The 24,742-nt window shown below is 39.5% G+C and overlaps 1 protein-coding gene and 1 long non-coding RNA gene across 2 annotated transcripts in view; both read left to right on the forward strand.

Annotated features, from left to right (window-relative positions):
- Positions 1 to 24,742, forward strand: part of LOC120559244 — a 138,716-nt gene that overhangs the window by 92,481 nt on the left and 21,493 nt on the right. Inside the window, exons 3-9 of the mRNA XM_039800838.1 lie at positions 1,210 to 1,563; positions 1,679 to 1,918; positions 2,507 to 2,848; positions 3,004 to 3,231; positions 13,688 to 14,029; positions 15,947 to 16,159; positions 18,621 to 18,714. Of these exons, the coding sequence (XP_039656772.1) occupies positions 1,210 to 1,563; positions 1,679 to 1,918; positions 2,507 to 2,848; positions 3,004 to 3,231; positions 13,688 to 14,029; positions 15,947 to 16,159; positions 18,621 to 18,714 (1,813 nt within the window). The remainder of the gene's footprint in view (positions 1 to 1,209; positions 1,564 to 1,678; positions 1,919 to 2,506; positions 2,849 to 3,003; positions 3,232 to 13,687; positions 14,030 to 15,946; positions 16,160 to 18,620; positions 18,715 to 24,742) is intronic.
- LOC120559586 lies at positions 9,155 to 11,252 on the forward strand. Its single transcript, XR_005639325.1, has 4 exons — positions 9,155 to 9,339; positions 10,702 to 10,716; positions 10,892 to 10,928; positions 11,023 to 11,252. It is a non-coding gene; the product is annotated as an uncharacterized LOC120559586 (long non-coding RNA).

Below are 24,742 nucleotides of genomic sequence, written 5' to 3' on the forward strand. Positions count from 1 at the left end.
AGTTTGTAAAACAACATAACTTTATGGTGCTGTGGGTACTGTATGTACTGGCATTTGTCTCTTCATGCATATTAATGATCCAAAGAGGAAGGAAATGTAGTCTTTACCAGCCTGATATCTGTCTTCTGCTCACTGACAACAGAGGAGAGGCATCTTTAAAGACGACGTCCGTCTTCATTGTAAGTAGAAACAGTTTATTGATTAGTTTATTGATACTGTATACCTCCTGTGTACATTATTTTATCTGCTGACATGTTTTATTGTCTCACACAGAGTGATGAGAGGAGCAGCTATGAGTTTAACTGCAGCAGCGAGTGGATTTGTTGTCTTCCTTCTCTCTGTGTCAGGTACTGTATATCTACAGTTACATTCATTCTTTAAAAGAGGGATTCTGGGAAAATGTGGGACTGAAGGTCATTACGTGAAAATAAGTGGATCAGAGTTGTGTGAAAGGCAAACTTCCAGAAATGCTACAAATATTAGTTTTGTTTACAATTTTGATAGGAATACTGGTCAGTAAAGGCATCACATACCGTCTCAACTTATCTTTATTGATCACACATCTGAGCCCAACCCTGCTAGTTCCTTCTGTAGTCTCTGACTTCAGTGTTCTGCATTTCTTTTTAGTTTTCACACTTACCTCAGCATTAACCTGACCACAGAGTGAACAGAGAGGAAACTAACCAAGGAATGTACAGACTCATATACTTCCTATTATCCCTGAAAATGTTTAATGTATATTAATATACATCAGCTCTTCAACTTTTAACATATTTAACTTTTCCTTTGTTTAGACTTCTGCTCTATCCTAGAAGAGTGTGTTAAATGTATTTGTATTTTTTTGTTGACATGTAAGAAGCACTTCTCCGGCTTATTTTAGCAAATGTTTTTTTTTTATTAAATAACCAAAACCAAAGCATCCAGAAGTAACACATATCCCTATGTCCCAACTATAATAAAATATGATAAAACCTGATAAAATTCTTAAATACAGTTAAGTTAGACAGATGCTTGATGAGGAACTGTTTATGACGTTTTTAATAGCTGCAAATAATTGTTCTGATAATTAAATAAATAAAAGGATTTTGAAGCTTGTCCAGGTTACCTTTCCCTAGTTCACTTCTGTATTACAATCCACTTTGTGTTATTAACTGATTGTTAACTGAAGTTATTAATTAATTGTGCTTCCTGATGTGCTCTGTGTTACAGTGATACAGGGTCAGGATGGCTTGGGAGTGACTTACCCCTCTACTCAGATCTGTGCTGTTAAAGGATCAACAGTGGAAATACCCTGCAGCTACACATACCCATCAGCTGTAGGTGGCGTTGATACTACAGTTGAGAGAACATTCTGGTTTACTAAAAAGAATAATCATAAACCTGTAGATCTGACAACAGACTCAGAGTATTCAGGTCGTGTGCAGTATCACTCTGAAAACAAGGACTGCACTCTGAGAATCTCAGACCTGAGAGAGAGAGACTCAGCTGTGTACTATTTCAGGTTCACAACTAACCATGGTGGGAACTATGTTGGTTATCCTGGAATCACTTTGTCTGTCACAGGTAACTTTTTATCCAAATATTTTATAATTTACTTACAAGTGTTCAACATGTTAGGAAAGTTACATGTGTGTGTGTGTTGACAGTTCAGTCTAAAATTAAGACTTCTGTTCCTTAGTCACATATTCAGGTCTCCAGGTGCAGGTGAGCAGATTAGAGGTCTACGAGTCCTCTAAATGGGCAGATCTGAAGTGTCAGAGCAGTTGTCCTCTACCTGGTCATCCTTCCTACATCTGGTACAAGAATGGACAGAACATTCAGGGACAAACATCTGATTCTTATTCAGCCTCCTTTGATCCTGCAGACAGCTTTTCCTGTGCTGTAAGAGGACATGAGGACTTCCCCTCTCCTTCAGTGTGTGAGTTTACTTACAGTCTTCCTCTGACATAACACCATCTAGTGGAGCCTTTAACCTTTTGTACTTTACCTTAACTGCATGTAACTCTGTGATATTTGGTGATTTATTTTGCAGATTTGTATGAAAACCAAATCACTAATCAAGTATCTCTTATTTAATGACCTCACTGTAAAGTAAAGCTGTAAAATAAGAGCTCACACTGGAAATTTAGCCACACAACATTTGTCAACATGTCCTGCATCTGTTTGAAATATGTACTTGTGTCTTTATTTCACACTTTTCTTCGTTGAAATGTGTTATTCAGCAATCTTGACCCTTCATGTCATGTTCCACTGGGAAAACAAACTTGTCTTTAAATTAAATGTTGAATGTGTTCACATAAGATAAACTTTTCAGGCATTTTCTGACATTCTATATTTTAATTCAGTTCTTGTTAGACAGATGCATGATGAGGACTTTTTATGACAATGACTGCAGATAATTGGTTCCTCCAGAACACATTGGTAGTATGATCCACTTTGTTTCATTAACTGATTGTTAACTGAAGTTATTAATTCATGCTGCTTCCTGATGTGCTCTGTGTTACAGTGATACAGGGTCAGAATGGCTTGGGAGTGACTTACACCTCTACTCAGATCTGTGCTGTTAAAGGATCAACAGTGAACATACCCTGCAGCTACACATACCCATCAGCTGTAGGTGGTGTTGCTACTACAGTTGAGCAGAGATTCTGGTTTATTCAACAGTTTGTGGATCTGACAACAAACTCAGAGTATTCAGGTCGTGTGCAGTATCACTCTGAAAACAAGGACTGCACTCTGACAATCTCAGACCTGAGAGAGAGAGACTCAGCTGTGTACTATTTCAGGTTCACAACAAACCAAGGTGGGAACTATGTTGGTTATCATGGAGTCACTTTGTCTGTCACAGGTAACTTTTTATCCAAATATTTTATATTTCACTTACAAGTGTTCAACATCTTATGAACGTTACGTGTGTGTGTGTGTGTGTGTGTGTGTGTGTGTGTGTGTGTGGTGACAACTCAGTTTGAAATTAAGACTTCTGTTCCTTATTCACATATTCAGGTCTCCAGGTGCAGGTGAGGAGATTAGAGGTCTACGAGTTCTCTATCTTGGCAGAGCTGAAGTGTCAGAGCAGTTGTCCTCTAACTGGTCATCCTTCCTACATCTGGTACAAGAATGGACAGAACATTCAGGGACAAACATCTGATTCTTATTCAGCCTCCTTGGATCCTGCAGACAGCTTTTCCTGTGCTGTAAGAGGACATGAGGACTCCCCCTCTCCTTCAGTGTGTGAGTGTACTTACAGTCTTCCTCTGACATAACACCATCTAGTGGAGCCTTTAACCTTTTGTACTGTACCTTAACTGCATGTAACTGTGATATTTGGTGATTTACTTTGCAGATTAGTATGAAAACCAAATCACTAATCAATGATCTCTTATTTCCTGACCTCACTGTAAAGTGAAGCTGTAAAATAAGAGCTCACACTGGAAATTTAGCCACACAACATTTGTCAACATGTCCTGCATCTGTTTAAAATATGTACTTGTGTCTTTATTTGACACTTTTCTTCGTTGAAATGTGTTTTTCAGCAATCTTGACACTTCATGTCAGATGCAAAACACGTCATGGGTAAAGGTTTTAACTTACATTTTTTATTCTGGTCCATTCACAAAACATGACTGAAAAGAATGAATGTGTCCATTCAAGTTTCTTTGTGGAAGTGATGATGTCAGAAAATGTCACAGGAGGAAAAATCATGTCTGACACATTTTCATTATTTAATGCCCTCATGTATCTTATTAACCAGCAGAGGTCATCAGTAGACATGACAGTGTCCAATCACACTGAACCTCAATCATTTCATTGTTTACTTCATTGAGTCAGTAACTGTGTCAAACTAGTATCCATGGTAACAGGACACCATAGTTTCTTCAATCTGAGTTTCTAAAATAGAAGGAAGTGAAGTTTCACCACCCACTTTGTGTTTCTATGAACTAGTGTTGATTTAAATATCTTCCACTGTGAAAATAAATTCATCTTGGAATTAAATGTTAAATGTCTCTGTGTCTCTATGTTTTCTCCTCCAGATGGTCCAAAGCTTCCCTCTGTGTCAGTGAGTCCCTCTGCTGAGATAGTGGAGGGCAGTTCAGTGACTCTGACCTGTAGCAGTGATGCTAACCCAGCAGCTAAATACACCTGGTACAAGGAGAAGCCAGTCATTAAATATCTCAGTGAAGGACCACAGCTCGTCTTCAGCTCCATCCAGTCCTCTGACTCTGGACAGTATTCCTGTACAGCTGAGAACGAGCTGGGGGAAAAGACGTCTCATTACAAACTCATCAATGTGAAATGTGAGTGAAACGGCTCATTTAAAAACCATCATGCAACTAATGACAACATGTTAAATCTTTATTAGCCACTAGTTCACTGAGCTGCTGCAGTAGATGATGAAAAGACAGTTTGATTTACAAATGTCTCCCAGATCTGCACGGATGTTCAGGGGATTCAAACCATCAGTGATCCAGAAAACCACCTCAGGCTTCTGTCCTGTTCTCAGTCCAACCCTCTTACACCAAATCTGCTCATCAATAGTTAATCAGGGCCATCATTCCAGTATTTACAATATATATATCAAACATATTGTGTGGTATGATTTATTTCTGTTTCCCCTCAAAAATATGGAACATTCACCTACTCTCCGGTTAGAATTTAATGTTTTTCACTTAAGTGGTCCCAAGAAAGAGATCAGCCTGCTGCCAGTCACAAACCACCTCTAAAGGTTTAGATTCTTTTACACACAACTATTACTCATTTCAACACAAGATGTAGCACCAAAGAAATCCAACCTAATTTTTGGTACTTAATTTATTTTATCTTTTCCAGATGGTCCAAAGGATCCCTCTGTGTCAGTGAGTCCCTCTGCTGAGATAGTGGAGGGCAGTTCAGTGAATCTGACCTGTAGCAGTGATGCTAACCCAGCAGCTAACTACACCTGGTACAAGGAGAATGAAGACTCACCAAAAGCATCAGGACAGATCTTCACCATCACTGACTTCAGAGCTGAACACAGTGGGAATTATTACTGTGAAGCCCAGAACAGAAGCGGACGTCAGAACTCCACCTTACATCTGATTGTTGTAGCAGGTAAGTTTCTCCAATTTCACCTGCACAAACACCTGTTTACTGCACCAGACCTGATTCACATATTAATATGTAGCAGCCCATAACTGGTTAAAAGGAAATAACATTCCCTGTGTGTTTTTCTGTAGCTGTGTTCAGGGAGGAACCTCCATCATGTCAGAGGTGGATGACACTGACTGACTGATGAACAGACAGTCTCACCTGGCAAAGTGATTCATCAATCTGATCCTACTAATGAGGTGTATCACATATCTGTCTATATTTCCAGGGAATTTAACAATGATAATGAATATCATCAGGCTGACTGTGGTGGTCCTGATGCTGATTCCTCTGCTGCTCCTGAGTCTGTGGGCGAGGTAAAACCAGAAAGATCCTTCAGTTCAGTCAGCACTCTTTTATTTTCTTCAACTATCTTTCAGTTACTTTAGATTAAGTATGATGAATGTCATACATTCTGTATGTATTGTTGTTGGACTCAATCCAGGAAGAAGAAAACTTTGAGCTCCACCACTGGACCACATGAACCTGAAGAGATAGAGGTGAGAGAGAGAGAGAGAGAGAGAGAGAGAGAGAGAATATTGACATAACTTTCCCATCTATCACAGTTATAATAACTTGGCTCATACATTCTCTGAAAACTAAAGAAGGCAGGGCTCTCAAGTGTCACGCATTGAGCGTGACAGTCACTCATTTCGGTCTTTTGTCACGCACTCCCGCCACACATTGTATTTCTCACGCGTAAAAATTATTTATAATAAATTCAATATGCCGCAGCGCCCAAAATTTCTCTGGCTGCGCCGCTCTCACTATGGAACCGGCAGGAATCAAACGCGTCTGGCCGTTTTACAGTTGTGCGGAGGCTCCACGCAGAGCTCTTGCATTAGTCTTACATAAGTGGCCTGATGTTTATGCTTGTGTGCTGGTGTGTGCGTCGAGCCATATGTGTGTGTGTGGTAGAGGGAGAAGTGAGAGAGTGACGGCGATTATCTTTGGAGCAAGTAGCGACTCTAGAGTCATAGTGAGAGAAACAAAGTGTCTCCTCCTGTGCTTTCTGACCACGTAGGAAATCTGTAGCAGGAAAAGTTAACCCTCTCCTTGATTTCATGTTGTTTATGGAGAAATAGAACCAGGAAACGAGTCAGGGGAAATGCAACGCTACCAAGCCCATAGACCGTGACCAAGCCACGGTAGCTTACATTTTTAATGTCTAAATCGAGCCTGCCACTTATCAGCCAAACAAAAAAAGAAAGGGGCTACACACAATAGCCAATCAGAAAATAGCACTATTTTATCTGGGTAAGATTTAATGCAGCAACCAATGAAAAAAAAGCAAAGCATACAGACACTTCCCTAAACATTCGCTCATTCAGAGACCAGAGACCCAAACGGGGCTCTGTGTCTGTCAGAAGGTCTGAGATCTACCGTATCAGCGAAGCAATCACGTAATGCACAGCAGACTGTGGTGCATGTAGATTATTTTCTGAAATATATTGACTTTTATAACTTTATTTTTCTCAAAGTATCACGACTCCTCCAAAACTCAGATAAAAGAGATATTTTGAATGTGCACAAAGTTTTGAACATGAGCAGAAATCTTGCTCTAACAAATCATATTACAGTCCAGGGGTTTATTAATTCATTAAAATGAATTAATGTATCATTGACGTGAATAATTGTCATATGCACATTTAAGGAGGTTACTTCCTCAACAAAAGATGCAAAAGGGAAGAGTAAATGATGCCTAAAGGCTACATGTGTGTTGACTCAGATATAATTAGAAAAGTCGATCTACAGGAGGGGGACGCGGTGGTGCGGTGGTTAGCACTGTCGCCTCACAGCAAGAAGGTTGTGGGTTCGTACCCCGGTTGGCCCAGCCTTTCTGTGTGGAGTTTGCATGTTCTCCCCGTGTCTGTGTGGGTTCTCTCCGGGTACTCCGGCTTCCTCCCGCCGACCAAAGACATGCGGGCTAGGTTTATTGGTGTCCCTACATTGTCCGTAGGTGTGCATGTGTGGTTGTTCGTCTATGTGTGGCCCTGCGATGGACTGGCGACCTGTCCAGGGTGTACCCCGCCTTTCGCCCGACGTATGCTGGGATTGGCTCCAGCCCCCCCACGACCCTGTGCACGGGATAAGTGGTTGACGATGGATGGATGGATGGATCTACAGGAGAATAAATAGATGAAAGCAATACAGAATGCCTGAGCCTAACTGCCATATATTCCATTATGTTTTTATATTTGGATTTTATTCTATGTTTACCTTTACATAAAGATTTCCAGCATAAATTAATCAGAAAAAGGTATAAATAGGTGCATACAAATTCACCAGAATGCAGGAAATGAAGAGTTTAATGCTCAAAAATTTCTGGGGGAGGACCACCAGACCCCCCCATTATCATAAGTAACCATGCAGAAATTGAATAAATACTTTGTATTTGGTTGAATTGTCAGTGCCATGTGTCAAGTCTTTTCTTGTGTAAATCTGAGAAATTTTTAATAATAACAACAAAAACACTAATAATAATAATATTAATGAAACACCCCTATTCCTGCGACTTGTCCAACCCGCCACCAATCTATGATCTTTTTTTTGGGGGGGGGGGGGAGGTGTCACTCTTGCCTGTCTTCAAAACTTGAGAGCCCTGAGAAGGTGTAAGACAATTTATGTTTAAAATACAACTTGCTGAGTAGAAATCAGTAATGTATTTGTCTATGACACAATATTTGCAAATAATTGATATTGAAATGTGAAATTTTGTTTTTATTAACTCTTAATATATGCAGTTTTCATGAATGAGGTCCTCATTTTGTCGTCTCTCCCCATCAGTTAGACTCTTGTCCTGCGTATGAGAACATCTCAGACACTGCAGCACAGACAGAAGACCCAGAGGAGCAGGAAGACCTGGTGTGAAGTCCAGTCAGGTTAGAGCCTCCTGCATCAAATAAAACAGGCCCACTCCAGATTTACAGTCACAGTTCCATCCATAACTTTACACCAGTTTCATGTGATTTTCTACAGATGCAGCTGAACCAGAGGCTGGACTCACCTGATGGAAACAAAGTAGTACGACATTGAAATATCCCCGGAGGAGAGCGAGGCTGTGGAGGGTGCGGGGAAGTGGATAAATTTACCTTCAACTCCAGAAGATTTTATTGTCAGTTTTGAGTAGCAGCAGCGGTAGGGAGTCAGCAGCGCATGTAGCACAACGTTTAGAAGAATGTGGTGTTGGCAGCTTGAACTGAATCATGTCGAGGTGTCAAACATGATTTATTGTTCAGATCAGCTGATGCTCAGGTGCTGTGTGACTTACTGATGTATATTATATCATTAATATTTTATTAATATATTTTATTAAAATAATGATTAATATTATTTTCTACTGTTAGTTTTAGGCCATGTTATGCTTAAGGCTACGAAGGATGCACTTCATTTAGCAATGAAAATAATTTGATTTTGTACCTTATAAAGTTCATCTGAAAATGTTTTGTCGTGGGGGGGAGGGGGGTGGAAAAAAAAGAAAAAAAATGACAACATAAATTTTGTATAATATCTTATTTTTTATTTTGGCTGCTGGTATAGTTGTTTGGCTTATTTTGCTCATTTCTGTTTGGTTTGTTAGTTTTGTCCCTTTTAGGCTATATGCTATATATAGTATATTTATATAGCACGTGCTGTCTATATAATTAGGCTGAGCCCTGTGTTGTGTTTTGATTACAATGACTGCATAAAAAGGAGCTCATGCCTTTGAGCGTGGAATATGCGTCAGTAACTACTGATTAACTGTGCTGTATGTAATGTATTTTGTTTTTGGACTTGATTTGCAAATTAATGACAAAAATTTCCAAAACAAGAGTTAGTTATTTTATAGACATTAAGGATTAAAGTTGTTATGCAAAACGTATTTTTGAAATTCTACGTAATAAATAACTTTTCTAAACTCCTGAGCAGCCTCTGGGTTTGTACCTGTCCTGGTTGACAGAGCCAATAAAGTTGGTTCAAATCAGAGACAGTGAACTGAAATCCTCACATATTACTCCATGTACAGTTTAGATTTTCACACATAGAAATCAAACATACGCCAAGGAGGTTATGTTTTTGACTCAGTTTGTCTGTACGTCTGTTTGTTCCTTCCTTTTTCTGTCTGTCAACAGAATTACTGAAAATGTACTGGCCCCATTTTCATGAAACCTGGTGAAAGGGTGTAGATTGGCCCTAGGAAGAAACCATTACATTTTGGAGCGGATCCGAACTACGGTTAGGATACACAAATTATTTCTCACTTTTATTAACATTGTGAGATACGGCATTTGTGTTACATTTATATGGTTTCGGAATAATCAGAAACATTTGTTTCAGACTGGGAAAACTCTCACTACATTAGCATTGTGAAATAGGGCATGGCTTGGTGGAGGTCTGCACTCTCAGAGTTGCCCTTCTAGTTTCCTGTGTTATCCCATTTTAAATGTAGGACATCTCTGCACACAGTTTATCCAACTGATCCACCTAAACAAGCCAAAGTCATTAAAAATATGTTTTACTTTATACTTTTACCCCTTGTTTTGTTACATGTCCATGTTTAGTTAAAGTGCCCATATTATGAAAAAAACACTTTTTCTGGGATTTGGGGTGTTCTTTTGTGTCTCTGGTGCTTCCACACACATACAAACTTTGAAAAAAATCCATCCATGCTGTTTTGAGTGAGATACGGTTTCTGAATGTGTCCTGCCTTCAGTCTCCTAGTGAGCTGTTCAAAATCGGCCTCGGACTGTGACGTCACAGTCCGAAATGAGCTGGCTAACCACAACCGTTAGCTCAGAAGCGGCAGCCGGCTAACGCTAACGCTAGCATGCTACGTCGTTCTCACATCAGTACGACGTGTTACAACACACACAAGTTCACCATAATCTGCAAAAGAACTACTTACATGTGCGCCCTCATTTAGAAGTCTCCCAGCTAATCCTGCCTTGTAACTGACCAAAGTTAGAGAAACAGCCTTTCTTTTACTGTCTCTAGAGCTAGCTAGCTGACATGCTCTACATCTGAGCTACTGCGCATGTGCGAGTGCAATCAAAGATAGTACAGAAGAAGAAGATAAAAAGAGGTCTCACTCTGTAGCTAAAACAGAAACCAGGTGAAAAGAAGATCTACAGCAGTGAGAGAGAGCTGTGCAGTACAAAAACAATATGGTGTTTTTTGAAAATTAAACCATGTAAACCTATTCTGTTAAAACCTTAAAATACAGTTATGAACCTGAAAATGAGCATAATATGGGCGCTTTAACACTAACATGCATGTGAGTTTGTCACACCTCAGTGTTCTGCATTTCTCTGCAAAGAGAAGCAACCTGACCGCAGAGAGAACAGAGAAGAGACAAACTAAGAAAAAACAATGATGTCATTTTCCATTCCCCTCTTATGATTAATACTCTGCTCTTCATTCTGTTCAATGTAACTACCTCATGGTTCACAGATCAAATACATTCCTGTTCCATCACTACACCTGCAGACTGTGTGACATCCTGAATCAGTGCACATAGAGATGAACTGTCTGTCTGTTTTTGTCTTCTCTTTATGAATGCTCTTTTCTGGTGTCGGTGGGATGTTGGTGGCGAAACAGGTTTTCTAACAACAGGTCAATATTAGTTTCTTACTCTCTTTTTTTGAAGTGTATAGTTTGTAAAACAACAAAACTGTATGGTTTTGTGGTGTGTGCTGAAATTTGGCTCTTCATGCATATTAATGATCCAAAGAGGAAGGAAATGTAGTCTTTACCAGCCTGATATCTGTCTTCTGCTTACTGACAACAGAGGAGAGGCATCTTTAAAGACGACGTCCGTCTTCATTGTAAGTAGAAACAGTTTATTGATTAGTTTATTGATACTGTATACCTCCTGTGTACATTATTTTATCTGCTGACATGTTTTATTGTCTCACACAGAGAGATGAGAGGAGCAGCTATGAGTTTAACTGCAGCAGCGAGTGGATTTGTTGTCTTCCTTCTCTCTGTGTCAGGTACTGTATATCTACAGTTACATTCATTCTTTAAAAGAGGGATTCTGGGAAAATGTGGGACTGAAGGTCATTATGTGGAAATAAGTGGATCAGAGTTGTGTGAAAGGCAAACTTCCAGAAATGCTACAAATAGTAGTTTTGTTTACAATTGTGGAAACTCGGCAGACGGTATCAGTTTTGTTTGTTGTTGTGTTAATTGGACAGTATCTTTTAATTTTGTCCTTTGCATGTAGTAACTGTGTGCTAAGCAATTTTCCATGCTGTAAACAGAGAATATTGTGGGTTTTATTCATAATTGTTACTTCCTCGCTCTGTGAAAAGATATTACTGTTTAATCTGTTGTAAAGATGACCCTGATTGTAGAAACAACAGTTTTTTAAAGGAATACTGGTCAGTAAAGGCATCACATACCGTCTCAACTTCTCTTAATTGATCACACATCTGAGCCCAACCCTGCTAGTTCCTTCTGTACGCTCTGACTTCAGTGTTCTGCTTTTCTTTTTAGTTTTCACACTTACCTCAGCATCAACCTGACCTCAGAGTGAACAGAGAGGAAACTATCCGATAAATGTACAGACTCATATACTTCCTATTATCCCCGGAAATCTTTAATTCAATTAAATTCGATTTCAATTCAATTTTATTTATAGTATCAATTCATAACAAGAGTTATCTCGAGACACTTTACAGATAGAGTAGGTCTAGACCACACTCTATAATTTACAAAGCCCCAACAATTCCAGTAATTCCCCCAAGAGCAAGCATTAGCAGTGGCTGTTGCGACAGTGGCGAGGAAAAACTCCCTTTTAGGAAGAAACCTCGGCAGACCCAGACTCTTGGTAGGCGGTGTCTGACGGGGCCGGTTGGGGGTGTGATGAACAGTGGCGTAATAGTCACAATAAAGATAATGGATCAGTGACTACAATGGTAGTCGTAGTAGTTCATGTCATAGCAGGGCACAGCAGGGCGTTACAGGATGTAGCGTGGCCCAGCAGAGCGTGGGTGGATGCAGTGGACGCGGCAGGACGCAGCCGGACACTGCATAATGTATATTAATATACATCAGCTCTTCAACTTTTAACATATTTTGTGTTTAGACTTCTGCTCTATCTTAGAAGAGTCTGTAAAATGTATTTGTATTTTTTTTGTTGACATGTAAGAAGCACTTCTCAGGCTTATTTTCGCAAACGTTTTTTTAATGAAAGAACCAAAACCAAAGCATCCAGAAGTAACACATATCCCTATGTCCCAACTATAATAAAATATGATGAAATTCTAAAATACAGTTAAGTTAGAGAGATGCATGATGAGTAACTTTTTATGACATTTTTAATAGCTGTAGATAATTGTTCTGATAATTGAGGATTATGAAGCCTGTCCAGGTTATCTTTCCCTAGATCACGTTGGTAGTATGATCACTTTGTCTTATTATCTGATCTTTAATTGAAGTTATTAATTCATGTTGCTTCCTGATGTGCTCTGTGTTACAGTGATACAGGGTCAGAATGGCTGGAGAGTGACTTACACCTCTACTCAGATCTGTGCTGTTAAAGGATCAACAGTGGAAATACACTGCAGCTACACATACCCATCCTGGTGGGAAGGCAGTGCTACTAGAGTTGAGAAAACATTATGGTTTACTAAAATTAATTATTATAAACGTGTAGATCTGACAACAGACTCAGAATATTCAGGTCGTGTGCAGTACAGTTGTAAAAACAAGGACTGCACTCTGAGAATCTCAGACCTGAGAGAGAGAGACTCAGCTGTGTACTATTTCAGGTTCATAACAAACCATTTAACAGGGAAATATACTGGTTATCCTGGAGTCACTCTGTCTGTTACAGGTAACTTTTTATCTGAATATTTAATAAATTACTTTGTGTTCAACATCTTGATGACAACATGAAAGTAACTTGCATGTAGGTGTGTGTTGACAGTTCAGTCTAAAATGAAGACTTATGTTCGTTATTATTATTATTATTATTATTATTATTATTATTATTATTATTATTATTATTATTATTATTCAGGTCTCCAGGTACATGTGAGCAGATTAGAGGTCTCTACGTCTTCTAACCAGGCAGAGCTGAAGTGTCAGAGCAGTTGTCCTCTACCTGGTCATCCTTCCTACATCTGGTACAAGAATGGACAGAACATTCAGGGACAAACATCTGATTCTTATTCAGCCTCCTTGGATCCTACAGACAGCTTTTCCTGTGCTGTAAGAGGACATGAGAAGTCCCGCTCTCCTTCAGTGTGTGAGTTTACTTACAGTCTTCCTCTGACATAACACCATCTAGTGGAGCCTGAACTGCATGTAACTCAGTGGTATTTGGTGATTGGTGCAATTGAATAAATGAATGAATGAATGTATTGGTTGTAACCAAAGGGTAGGGTCAGAAGCTTCAGCTTATATAAGTGTCTGACTTTACTCAACACCCCTATGCTTCTGGAAATTTTGGATCTTACATGGTTTACTTGTGGTTTCCAACTGAATTTGTGGTCCATTATTACCCCTAGAAAGGTATATTAATATATATTCCGAAGTTATTAATTCATGCTGCTTCCTGATGTGCTCTGTGTTACAGTGATACAGGGTCAGTATGGCTTGGGAGTGACTTACACCTCTACTCAGATCTGTGCTGTTAAAGGATCAACAGTGAACATACCCTGCAGCTACACATACCCATCAGCTGTAGGTGGCGTTGATACTACAGTTGAGCAGAGAGTCTGGTTAAGTCAACAGTTTGTGGATCTGACAACAGTCTCAGAGTATTCAGGTCGTGTGCAGTATCACTCTGAAAACAACGACTGCACTCTGAGAATCTCAGACCTGAGAGAGAGAGACTCAGCTGTGTACAAGTTCAGGTTCACAACAAACCAAGGTGGGAAATATACTGGTTCACCTGGAGTCACTCTCTATGTCACAGGTAAATTTTTATGCAAATATTTTATATTTCACTTACAAGTGTTCAACATCTTATGAAAGTTACGTGTGTGTGTGTGTGTGTGTGTGAGTGTGTGTGTATGTGTGTGTGTTTTGACAGTTCAGTCTAAAATTTAAATTATTATTACTAGTGCAGTGCCCGTTGAAAATGTGCCTGTTTGGAACGGGCGATTACTTGGCCTGTGGTATTGCTGCTTGTAGAATTCATCAAAACCAAATTGTAGCCTACCCCAAAATTACTTACAGAAGGACCCCAAACCACTTCAAATGCAACTCCCCTGTATACCCTACTACCAACTTACTGATTTACCTGACACAGAACGTTGCAGATTCAGAATGTAATCACAAAATATCATAATGAAAATATGGAGTAATCAGACATTAGCATCATGGACTCATGGCAGTGCGCTACCCACCTGGCCCGTTATGATCGCTAAACAGCACATATCTGTGTTAATCACCACCAGAACCAAACCGTTTGTGTGTGCGCAGAGAGAGAAACCTGAGGTGGTACTCCTAATTTACAGATTTACCTGACAGAGAACGTTGCAGATTCAGAATTTAATCACAAAATATCACAATGAAAATGTGGAGTAATCAGACATTAGCGTCATGGACTCATAGCAGACATTAGCGTCATGGACTCATGGCAGTGCGCTACCCACCTGGCCCGTTATGAGAGCTAAACAGCACATATCTGTGAACATCAACCACCAGAACCTGTGTGTGTGTGTGTGTGTGTGTGTGTGTGTGTGTGTGTGTGTGTGTGTGTGTGTGTGTGTGTGTGTGTGTGTGTGTGCGCAGAGAGAGAGAGAGACGGTGTAGAGTGAGTAACGACACAAACAGGTGCTCAGTCGGTAGGCTCGTTCGAGATGAGCCAGATCTGCGCAGAATCGATCACCGGCGATCACCGCCCAATGCACGCCGGTTAGATTTGTGTCCGACTTGATCCTGACTTGCTCTGACGTCATGCACGCGTGGGAAATGATAATCTCACGAGTTCAAGGGGGCCGCAGTTTTTAGAGCCAGGCGCCGCAGTTGCTCTCCACCGACTGCAAGAGCCAGGCAGACCCAGGGCATGCTGGGAAACGCCGGCCTCTCAGCTGATCTAAAAGCTGATTGGTTCAGAATCGACTCAACATGATGATGTTTTATATAAACTTTTTATTGATTTTGAATCGGAGGGATTTTAACTGTGATTTGTCTGATTTAAAGGCTTATTCTGTACAGAACACATGGTGTGAGGCTGATAGTTATGTTTAGAAGTCAGAGAGACTAAATCTGTTCAGATTACAGATCATCTACAGTGTGTTGTTAATTAAAATCAGCAACAGATCGCATGTAGAGCATTTTGACAGCTACTCTGTCATAATTAAAACAACTGGAGACTGTGTAGGAGCTGATGTATGGGTCTGATAACATGTTATTAAATCAGAATCGGACCACAGTGTTTCTGTCACTTCCTGTTGAGCCTGAAGGCTGCTGGAAACAGCTGGAAACTGTCCGACTTGACAGCGGACTTTTGTCCCCGCCCCCGGCTGCTGCTGTCGCCTGCTCTCGTCCACTTTACAGGCGAGGCGCAGTTCATCTCAACGAGCCTGGTGTTTGCATGCAGTATGAGAGGGGGAGTGGCCAGCGGCTAGAGCGGCAAAAGTCAATCTGTGCTTCTTTTACCTATATATTTAACGATATCTTTTGCGTTTCTTATCCAAACAACGTCAAACTTGGCACTGCACTTACCCGTGCCCGTAGCAAGACACCGGTCAAGTTTGAAAATCATCGGACTAACGGTTCGAGATATATGCGCCTAACACCCACACACACACCCACACACACACACAGACAGTCAGACGTTCCTGCAATTTATAGATTTATTATTATTATTATTATTATTATTTAGTTCTCCAGGTGCAGGTCAGCAGATTCTACACGTCTTGGGCAGAGCTGAATTGTCAGGGCAGATGTCCCACTGGTCATCCTTCCTACATCTGGTACAAAAATGGACAGAACATTGAGGGACAAACATCTAATTCTTATTCAGCCTCCTTGGATCCTGCAGACAGCTTTTCCTGTGCTGTAAGAGGACATGAGGACTCCCCCTCTCCTTCAGTGGGTGAGTTTTCTTACAGTCTTCCTCTGACATAACACCATCTAGTGGAGCCTGAACTGCATGTAACTCAGTGGTATTTGGTGATTGGTGCAATTGAATAAATGAATGAATGAATGAATGTATTGGCTGTAACCAAAGGGTAGGGTCAGAAGCTTCAGCTTATATAAGTGTCTGACTTTACTCAACACCCCTATGCTTCTGGAAATTTTGGATCTTACATGGTTTACTTGTGGTTTCCAACTGAATTTGTGGTCTATTATTACCCCTAGAAAGGTATATTAATATATTCTCTCTAACTCAACAGTTTCTATCCTTAAGCTTATCTGAGCTGTTAAATGTGTTTAGCGATTTCCAAAAATCATAAACTTTGTTTTTTTCAATTTTAAAGATAACTTGTTTACATCAAATCACAGTTTCAATTTACCTAGTTCTACTGTTACATTCTCCATTAGTAAACATGGCATTGCCCACTTGTACATACTGACTCCTATTTCTGATGTAGCTCTTCAGCCACAGACCTACACCTCTGATTCCAAACCTTTCCATTTTCTCCAGCATTATATCGTGGTCTATGGTGTCAAATGCTATACTAAGGTCTATGAACCCTCCCACTGCAGACTTCTTATCATCAACTGCACTTGAAAGCTTTTCCATAAGTTCCATCAAGCCATCAATGTTAATCTACTTTCTCTAAAACCATACTGACAATCAATTAATAGATTGTGTTGTTCAACAAAGCAGTCCAGTCTGGCAACAGTAATTTGTGTATACTTCTTATCTCCGGCCGTGAACAGTGGAATTACTTTAGCTGTTTTCATTTTGTCCGGAAAGCGGCCCAATTGGAATGATAAATTACAGATGCACGACAGAGGCACTACAATGGCTGAAATGACTTCCTTAACTATAGTCATGTCAATCCCATTCCAGTCTATGGATTTTTTTTTAATTGTTTCCAAGTTCAATTATCTCATTCATTCTCTCCCACTTTTCTCAGAAACATTGATTCTGAATTCCTGGCTCTATAAAATTGTTCTGCACTGCCTTCATCTGGCGGTATAATTTCCCCTGCTGATTGGGGCCTACTGATACAAAGAACTTATTAAAACCTTCTGCCACTGCGTTCATGTCACCGACAACTTTTCCGTTGTCAATAAAATGACTGGGGTAGCTGGTACCGGTTGATTTATTTCTGATCATTTTATTTAATATATCCCATATTCCCTTAATGTTATTGATTTCAAGTTTATTATCAAAATACTCCTTTTTTCTTTTTCTAATTATGTCTGTTAGTTTGTTTTTGTATCTTTTGTATTTTATTTCTTTCTCTTTGGATCTATATTTAATAAATTCTTTGTACATAATATTCTTTTTCTTGCATGCATTAAATATACCCCTGGTGAGCCAAGGCTGATCCCTACTCTTGTTTTTTCCTTTTGCTTTGCCTGACTGGACAGCTTTTGTTATAAATTGCTAAGAAGGATTCAAGAAATGTATCATAAGCAGTGTTTACATCTTTGGCCTGTAAGACATCACTCCAATCGTGAGACATGAGATCTGCTCTGAAGGCATTCACAGCTACAACTGTTATTATTCTTCTGTGTTTAATGTTGCTCTCCTCCATTAATTTATGATTGCAGTTGTGTATGGCAAAGACTGGTAGATGGTCTGTAATGGTATGTTCACAAGAAGCCCGCTTGAAAACCTAAGCACTTATCAATTATCTCTTATTTCCTGACCTCACTATAAAGCTGTAAAAAAAAAAACTCAAACTAGAGATTTAGCAAAGCAAGATTTGTCTATATGTCTGTTCTTCTTCTGGAATCTGTTCTTTTAACTTTATTTGACACTTATTTAGCAATTTTGACCATTCATTTTAAACTTAAAACACTTAACTGGTCCAGGTTTAAACAAAAAAAAAAATCTTCTGGTCCATCCACAAAACATGAGTGAAAAGAATGAAGTCAGATGTTCACAAGTCCTGAATATTTACGAGTTATTAGTGTTAGAAGATCTGTCTGATCAAGTTTCCATGTGGTGATGTCTGAAAATGTCACAATTTGACACATTTTCATTATTTAATGCCCTCATGTATCTTATTAACCAGCAGAGGTCATCAGTAAACATGACAGTGTCCAAACACACTGAACCTCAATCATTTCCTTGTTTACTTCAGTGAGTCAGTAACAAAGTGTTGAACTAGTAACCATGGTAACAGGACACCATGTTTCTAATATAGAGGAAACTCAAGCTCCATCACCCACTTTCTGTTTATATTAACTATTGTCCACTTAAGTTATGTTCCACCAGGAAAACAAACTTGTCTTTAAATTAAATGTTGAATGTCTTGATATAAGATAAACTTTTTAGGCATTTTCTGATATTCTATATTTTAATTTAGTTATTGTTAGACAGATACACTGAAGTTATTAATTCATTGTGCTTCCTGGTGTGCTCTGTGTTACAGTGATACAGGGTCAGAATGGATTGGGAGTGACTTACACCTCTACTCAGATCTGTGCTGTTAAAGGATCAACAGTGAACATACCCTGCAGCTACACATACGCCCAGCGGTGGGGTGCGGGTTGCTACTACAGTTGAGCAGAGATTCTGGTTTATTCAAAAGTTTGTGGATCTGACAACAGTCTCAGAGTATTCAGGTCGTGTGCAGTATCACTCTGAAAACAAGGACTGCACTCTGAGAATCTCAGACCTGAGAAAGAGAGACTCAGCTGTGTACAAGTTCAGGTTCACAACAAACCAAGGTGGGAACTATGTTGGTTATCCTGGAGTCGCTCTGTCTGTCACAGGTAACATTTTCATCTGAATGTTTTGTAATTTACTTACAAGTGTTCAACATCTTATGAAAGTTACCTGCATCTGTGTGTTTTATACATGTGTGTTCAGTCTTAAATGAAGACTTTTCCTTATTCACATATACAGGTCTCCAGGTGCAGGTGAGCCAGTCTTCTAACCAGACAAAGCTGAAGTGTCAGAGCAGTTGTCCTCTACCTGGTCATCCTTCCTACATCTGGTACAAGAATGGACAGAACATTCAGGGACAAGCATCTGATTCTTATTCAGCCTACTTGGATCCTGCAGACAGCTATTCCTGTGCTGTAAGAGGACATGAGGACCGCTCCTCCTTCAGTGTGTGAGTTTACTTACAGTCTTCCTCTGACATAACACCATCTAGTGGAGCCTTTAAAGGTCCGATGGCATGGAAGTTTCACTTTATGAGGTATTTTAACATTAATATGCGTTCCCCCACCCTGCCTATGGTCGCCCAGTGGTTAGAAATGGTGATAGGTGTAAATCGAGCCCTGGGTATCCTGCTCTGCCTTTGAGAAAATGAAAGCTCAGATGGGCCGATCTGGAATCTTCTCCTTATGAGGTCATGAGGAGCAAGGTTACCTCCCCTTTCTCTGCTTTGCCCGCCCAGAGAATTTGGCCCACCCATGAGAGAGAGACATCATGGCTTTCAAACGAGCAAAGTGGCAGTTGGTCAAGGCCACACCCCCACCCTCCAACTTGCCCCCCCCTCTCTCTTCCTCAATAGCTACAGACGCAGAAATGGCACATACTAAGGAAAGCTCATTGTGGGACTGGCTCTAGTGGCTGTAATTCTGCACCAAGGCTGAATTTCAGGAAAGAGACTTCAGATACAGCATTAGGGGACCACTAAGGTCTATATAAAAGCATCAAAAGAGCACCATGTCCACCATGGGACCTTTAACCTTTTGTACTGTACCTTAACTGCATGTAACTGAGTGAAATTTGGTGATTGTGCAGAATTGGATGAAAATCAAATCACTAATTATCTCTTATTTCCTGACCTCACTATTAAGCTGTAAAATAATCAAGAAAAGCACACATATACACACACAAAAGGTAGAGTATCAGAGTGCAAGATCAAAGCGTGTTCAGATCAAAGGCGTAGCATACCAACAAACACACACATCAGACATTTAGGTCTCATCAAGCAATATCAAAAAAATTTTTACGAATCTATTCCATTTTAGCCATAGAAAGCATTTCAATCAGGAGAGACTTCGTTGCAGATATGCAAAATGTATTTGACCATATGCAAAATACGAAATGTACAGTCTTTGGAGATTAGACTCCATCGTTATGAAATGATTTTTAAAGGGGTAGAAAGCCAAAAGATATCCCCCAAAAAAAAAAGTGATGAGAACTGGTGAAAGGAATCTGGATCTGTATAGTGATTCATGCCGTGTAGTGTAAACATCCCCCAAAACAAAAGGCTAAATAAAATCTCAGCAATTGAGGCCGGTAATGGCAATTATGCCAGCAAAATAAAAATAAAAAATAAAATCCTAAACATTTTTATTATTCTCGGCACAGCAGCTGGTATTGGCATTTCTGGCCAGCAAAATAAAAATAAAATCCTAACCATTTTTTATTATCCTTGGCACAAAGGCCGGTATTGGCAATTCTGGCTGGCAAAAGAAATGGAAAGACAGTTGAATATGTCGCTCCAGATATGACGTAATACTGGACAGTGTCAGGTTAAGTGTGACAGTGATCCCTCTGTGATACCACATCTGACACACAGGGGGAAACCGATTCAAACATCTTGTTAGGTTTGGTTTTGGAATAATGCAGCCTGCGTAAGATTTTAAATTGACTGAATCTGTATCTAGAACTGATGGAGCAGCTCTGTATACCAGACAAACCTTCCTCCCACAGTTAGCGATAGGTAGAGAATGTAGCGATAAAATTGTTGTTGAGGAAGGTGATATTTAGTTTAGAGCTGAAGAAATGTATTATCTATGTAAATATCACCAATACAACATGGCCCCTTCTCCCTCCAGCCCAGAAACACTCTTCAGTGCCTAAATAAGTGAAATATTCACCAATCCAAGGTATCTTTTCATCTATCTATCTATCTATCTATCTATCTATCTATCTATCTATCTATCTATCTATCTATCTATCTATCTATCTATCTATCTATCTATAAATTGCAGGAACGTCTGTCTGTCTGTGTGGGTGTTAAGCGCATATCTCTCGAACCATTAGTCCAATGGATTCCAAACTTGACAGCTGTCTTGCTATGGGCACGAGTAAGTGCAGTGCCAAGTTTGATTTGGATTAGAAATGCAAAAGATATCATTAAATATATATCCATAAAAGAAGCACACATTGGCTTTTGCCGCACTAGCAGCTGGCCACTCCCCCTCTCACACTGCATGCACACTGACTGAGGACTTAACCTGTTTGAGTCGTGACTCACTCTGATCTTTCAACCGACTCTTTAAATCTGTCTCTCTCTCTCTCTCTCTCCCTCTCTCTCTCTCTCTTTTTTTTTTTTTTTTTTTTTTTTTTTTTTTTTTTTTTTTTTTTTTTTTTTTTTTTTTCTCTCTATCTCTGGTGGTGATGAACACAGATATGTGCTGTTTAGCGCTCATAACGGGCCAGGTGGGTCGCGCACTGCTATGAGTCCATGGCAGTCTGATTAATGTCTGATTACTCCATATTTTCATTGTGATTTTGTGATGCCATTCTGACTCTGCAACGTTCTGTGTCAGGTAAATCAGTAAGTTAGTAGTAGGGTATACAGGGGAGTTGCATTTGAAGTGGTTTGGGGTCCTTCTGTAAGTCATTTTGGGGTAGGCTACAATTTGGTTTTGATGAATTCTACAAGCAGCAATACCACAGGCCGAGTAGTCGCCCATTCCAAACGGGCACATTTTCAACGGGCACTGCAGTAGTCATCATATCTTCCTCTCCATGAAACACATGTTAATGCTCAGTAGTACACATATATGGTTCTTTAATGTATTTGCGTTGTACTAAAATGTGTTCATTTTCAATGGGCATAAATGCGGCTGAAACAGGTGCATCCCAAACTTTTCAATATTATCATTTTAATATAACATTATAGTCATTATTGCCTTTAGAAAAATGTTTTTTTGTGGAGGTGGGTTAGTGCACTATAGGCCCTTTTGGTGCGCAGCCTAAGCTTTTGTCCATAATGAGATTTCTCTCCGCTTACATTACTTTTACTTTTATACTTTAAGTAGTTTTGAAACCAGTACCATTACACTTTTACTTGAGTAAAAAGCTTGAGTTGATACTTCAACTTCTACAGAAGTCTTTTCAAACCCTAGTATCTATACTTCTACTTGAGTAATGAATGTGAATCCTTTTGACAACTCTACTCATGTGTAGGAAAGCTGTGCTCCAGAAAGGAGCAGCACTGGGATAGACGTTTTTGAAACTAGCAGGGACTCAATTTTTAGCCAGAGTGGGGAGACATTAGACCAGTCACCGTGCCCTGACAGAAGATAACTGAGTCCACTGAGTTGTTTAAAAAAGGATATTGGTAATAGACAGGAAGGTTTTGAAAAAGGTACAAGAACTTTGGAAGTGCAACATTTTAATAGCATTGATGCGGCCAATCATTGAAAGAGGAAGCAACTTCTTGATTTAAATTATGTTCCAATGTGAAAAAAAACTCATCTTTAACTTCAATGTTAAATGTGTTTATGTTTTCTCCTCCAGATGGTCCAAAGAATACCTCTGTGTCAGTGAGTCCCTCTGCTGAGATAGTGGAGGGCAGTTCAGTGACTCTGACATGTAGCAGTGATGCTAACCCAGCAGCTAACTACACCTGGTACAAGGAGAATGAAGACTCACCAAAAGCATCAGGACAGATCTTCACCATCACTGACTTCAGAGCTGAACACAGTGGGAATTATTACTGTGAAGCCCAGAACAGAAGAGGACGTCAGAACTCCACCTTACATCTGATTGTTGTAGCAGGTAAGTTTCTTGACTTTTAACTACAAAAACCTGTTTACTGCACCAGACCTGATTCACATGTTAATATGTAGCAGCCCATAACTGGTAAACAAGAAAATAACATTCCCTGTGTGTTTTTCTGTAGCTTTGTTCAGGGAGGAACCTCCATCATGTCAGAGGTGGATGACACTGACTGACTGATTAACAGACAGTCTCACCTGGCAAAGTGATTCATCAATCTGATGATGTATATTATATCATTAATAATTTATTAATATATTTTATTAAAATAATGATTAATATTATTTTCTACTGTTAGTTTTAGGCCATGTTATGCTTAAGGCTACGAAGGATACACTTCATTTAGCAATGAAAATAATTTGATTTTGTACCTTATAAAGTTCATCTGAAAATGTTTTGTCGTGGGGGGGAGGGGGGTGGAAAAAAAAGAAAAAAAATGACAACATAAATTTTGTATAATATCTTATTTTTTATTTTGGCTGCTGGTATAGTTGTTTGGCTTATTTTGCTCATTTCTGTTTGGTTTGTTAGTTTTGTCCCTTTTAGGCTATATGCTATATATAGTATATTTATATAGCGCGCGCGCTGTCTATATAATTAGGCTGAGCCCTGTGTTGTGTTTTGATTACAATGACTGCATAAAAAGGAGCTCATGCCTTTGAGCGTGGAATATGCGTCAGTAACTACTGATTAACTGTGCTGTATGTAATGTATTTTGTTTTTGGACTTGATTTGCAAATTAATGACAAAAATTTCCAAAACAAGAGTTAGTTATTTTATAGACATTAAGGATTAAAGTTGTTATGCAAAACGTATTTTTGAAATTCTACGTAATAAATAACTTTTCTAAACTCCTGAGCAGCCTCTGGTTTTGTACCGTCCTGGTTGACAGAGCCAATAAAGTTGGTTCAAATCAGAGACAGTGAACTCAAATCCTCACATATTACTCCATGTACAGTTTAGATTTTCACACATAGAAATCAAACATACGCCAAGGAGGTTATGTTTTTGACTCAGTTTGTCTGTAACGTCTGTTTGTTCCTTCCTTTTTCTGTCTGTCAACAGAATTACTGAAAATGTACTGGCCCCATTTTCATGAAACCTGGTGAAAGGGTGTAGATTGGCCCTAGGAAGAAACCATTACATTTTGGAGCCGGATCCGAACTACGGTTAGGATACACAAATTATTTCTCACTTTTATTAACATTGTGAGATACGGCATTTGTGTTACATTTATATGGTTTCGGAATAATCAGAAACATTTGTTTCAGACTGGGAAAACTCTCACTACATTAGCATTGTGAAATAGGGCATGGCTTGGTGGAGGTCTGCACTCTCAGAGTTGCCCTTCTAGTTTCCTGTTTTATCCCATTTTAAATGTAGGACATCTCTGCACACAGTTTATCCAACTGATCCACCTAAACAAGCCAAAGTCATTAAAAATATGTTTTACTTTATACTTTTACCCCTTGTTTTGTTACATGTCCATGTTTAGTTAAAGTGCCCATATTATGAAAAAAACACTTTTTCTGGGATTTGGGGTGTTCTTTTGTGTCTCTGGTGCTTCCACACACATACAAACTTTGAAAAAAATCCATCCATGCTGTTTTGAGTGAGATACGGTTTCTGAATGTGTCCTGCCTTCAGTCTCCTAGTGAGCTGTTCAAAATCGGCCTCGGACTGTGACGTCACAGTCCGAAATGAGCTGGCTAACCACAACCGTTAGCTCGTAGCGTTAGCCGGCTAACGCTAGCATGCTACGTCGTTCTCAATAGCAAAGCACTGCTACAACACACACAA

Source organism: Perca fluviatilis, chromosome 1, assembly GCF_010015445.1.
Source record: "Perca fluviatilis chromosome 1, GENO_Pfluv_1.0, whole genome shotgun sequence".
In the NCBI taxonomy this organism is placed as follows: domain Eukaryota; kingdom Metazoa; phylum Chordata; class Actinopteri; order Perciformes; family Percidae; genus Perca; species Perca fluviatilis.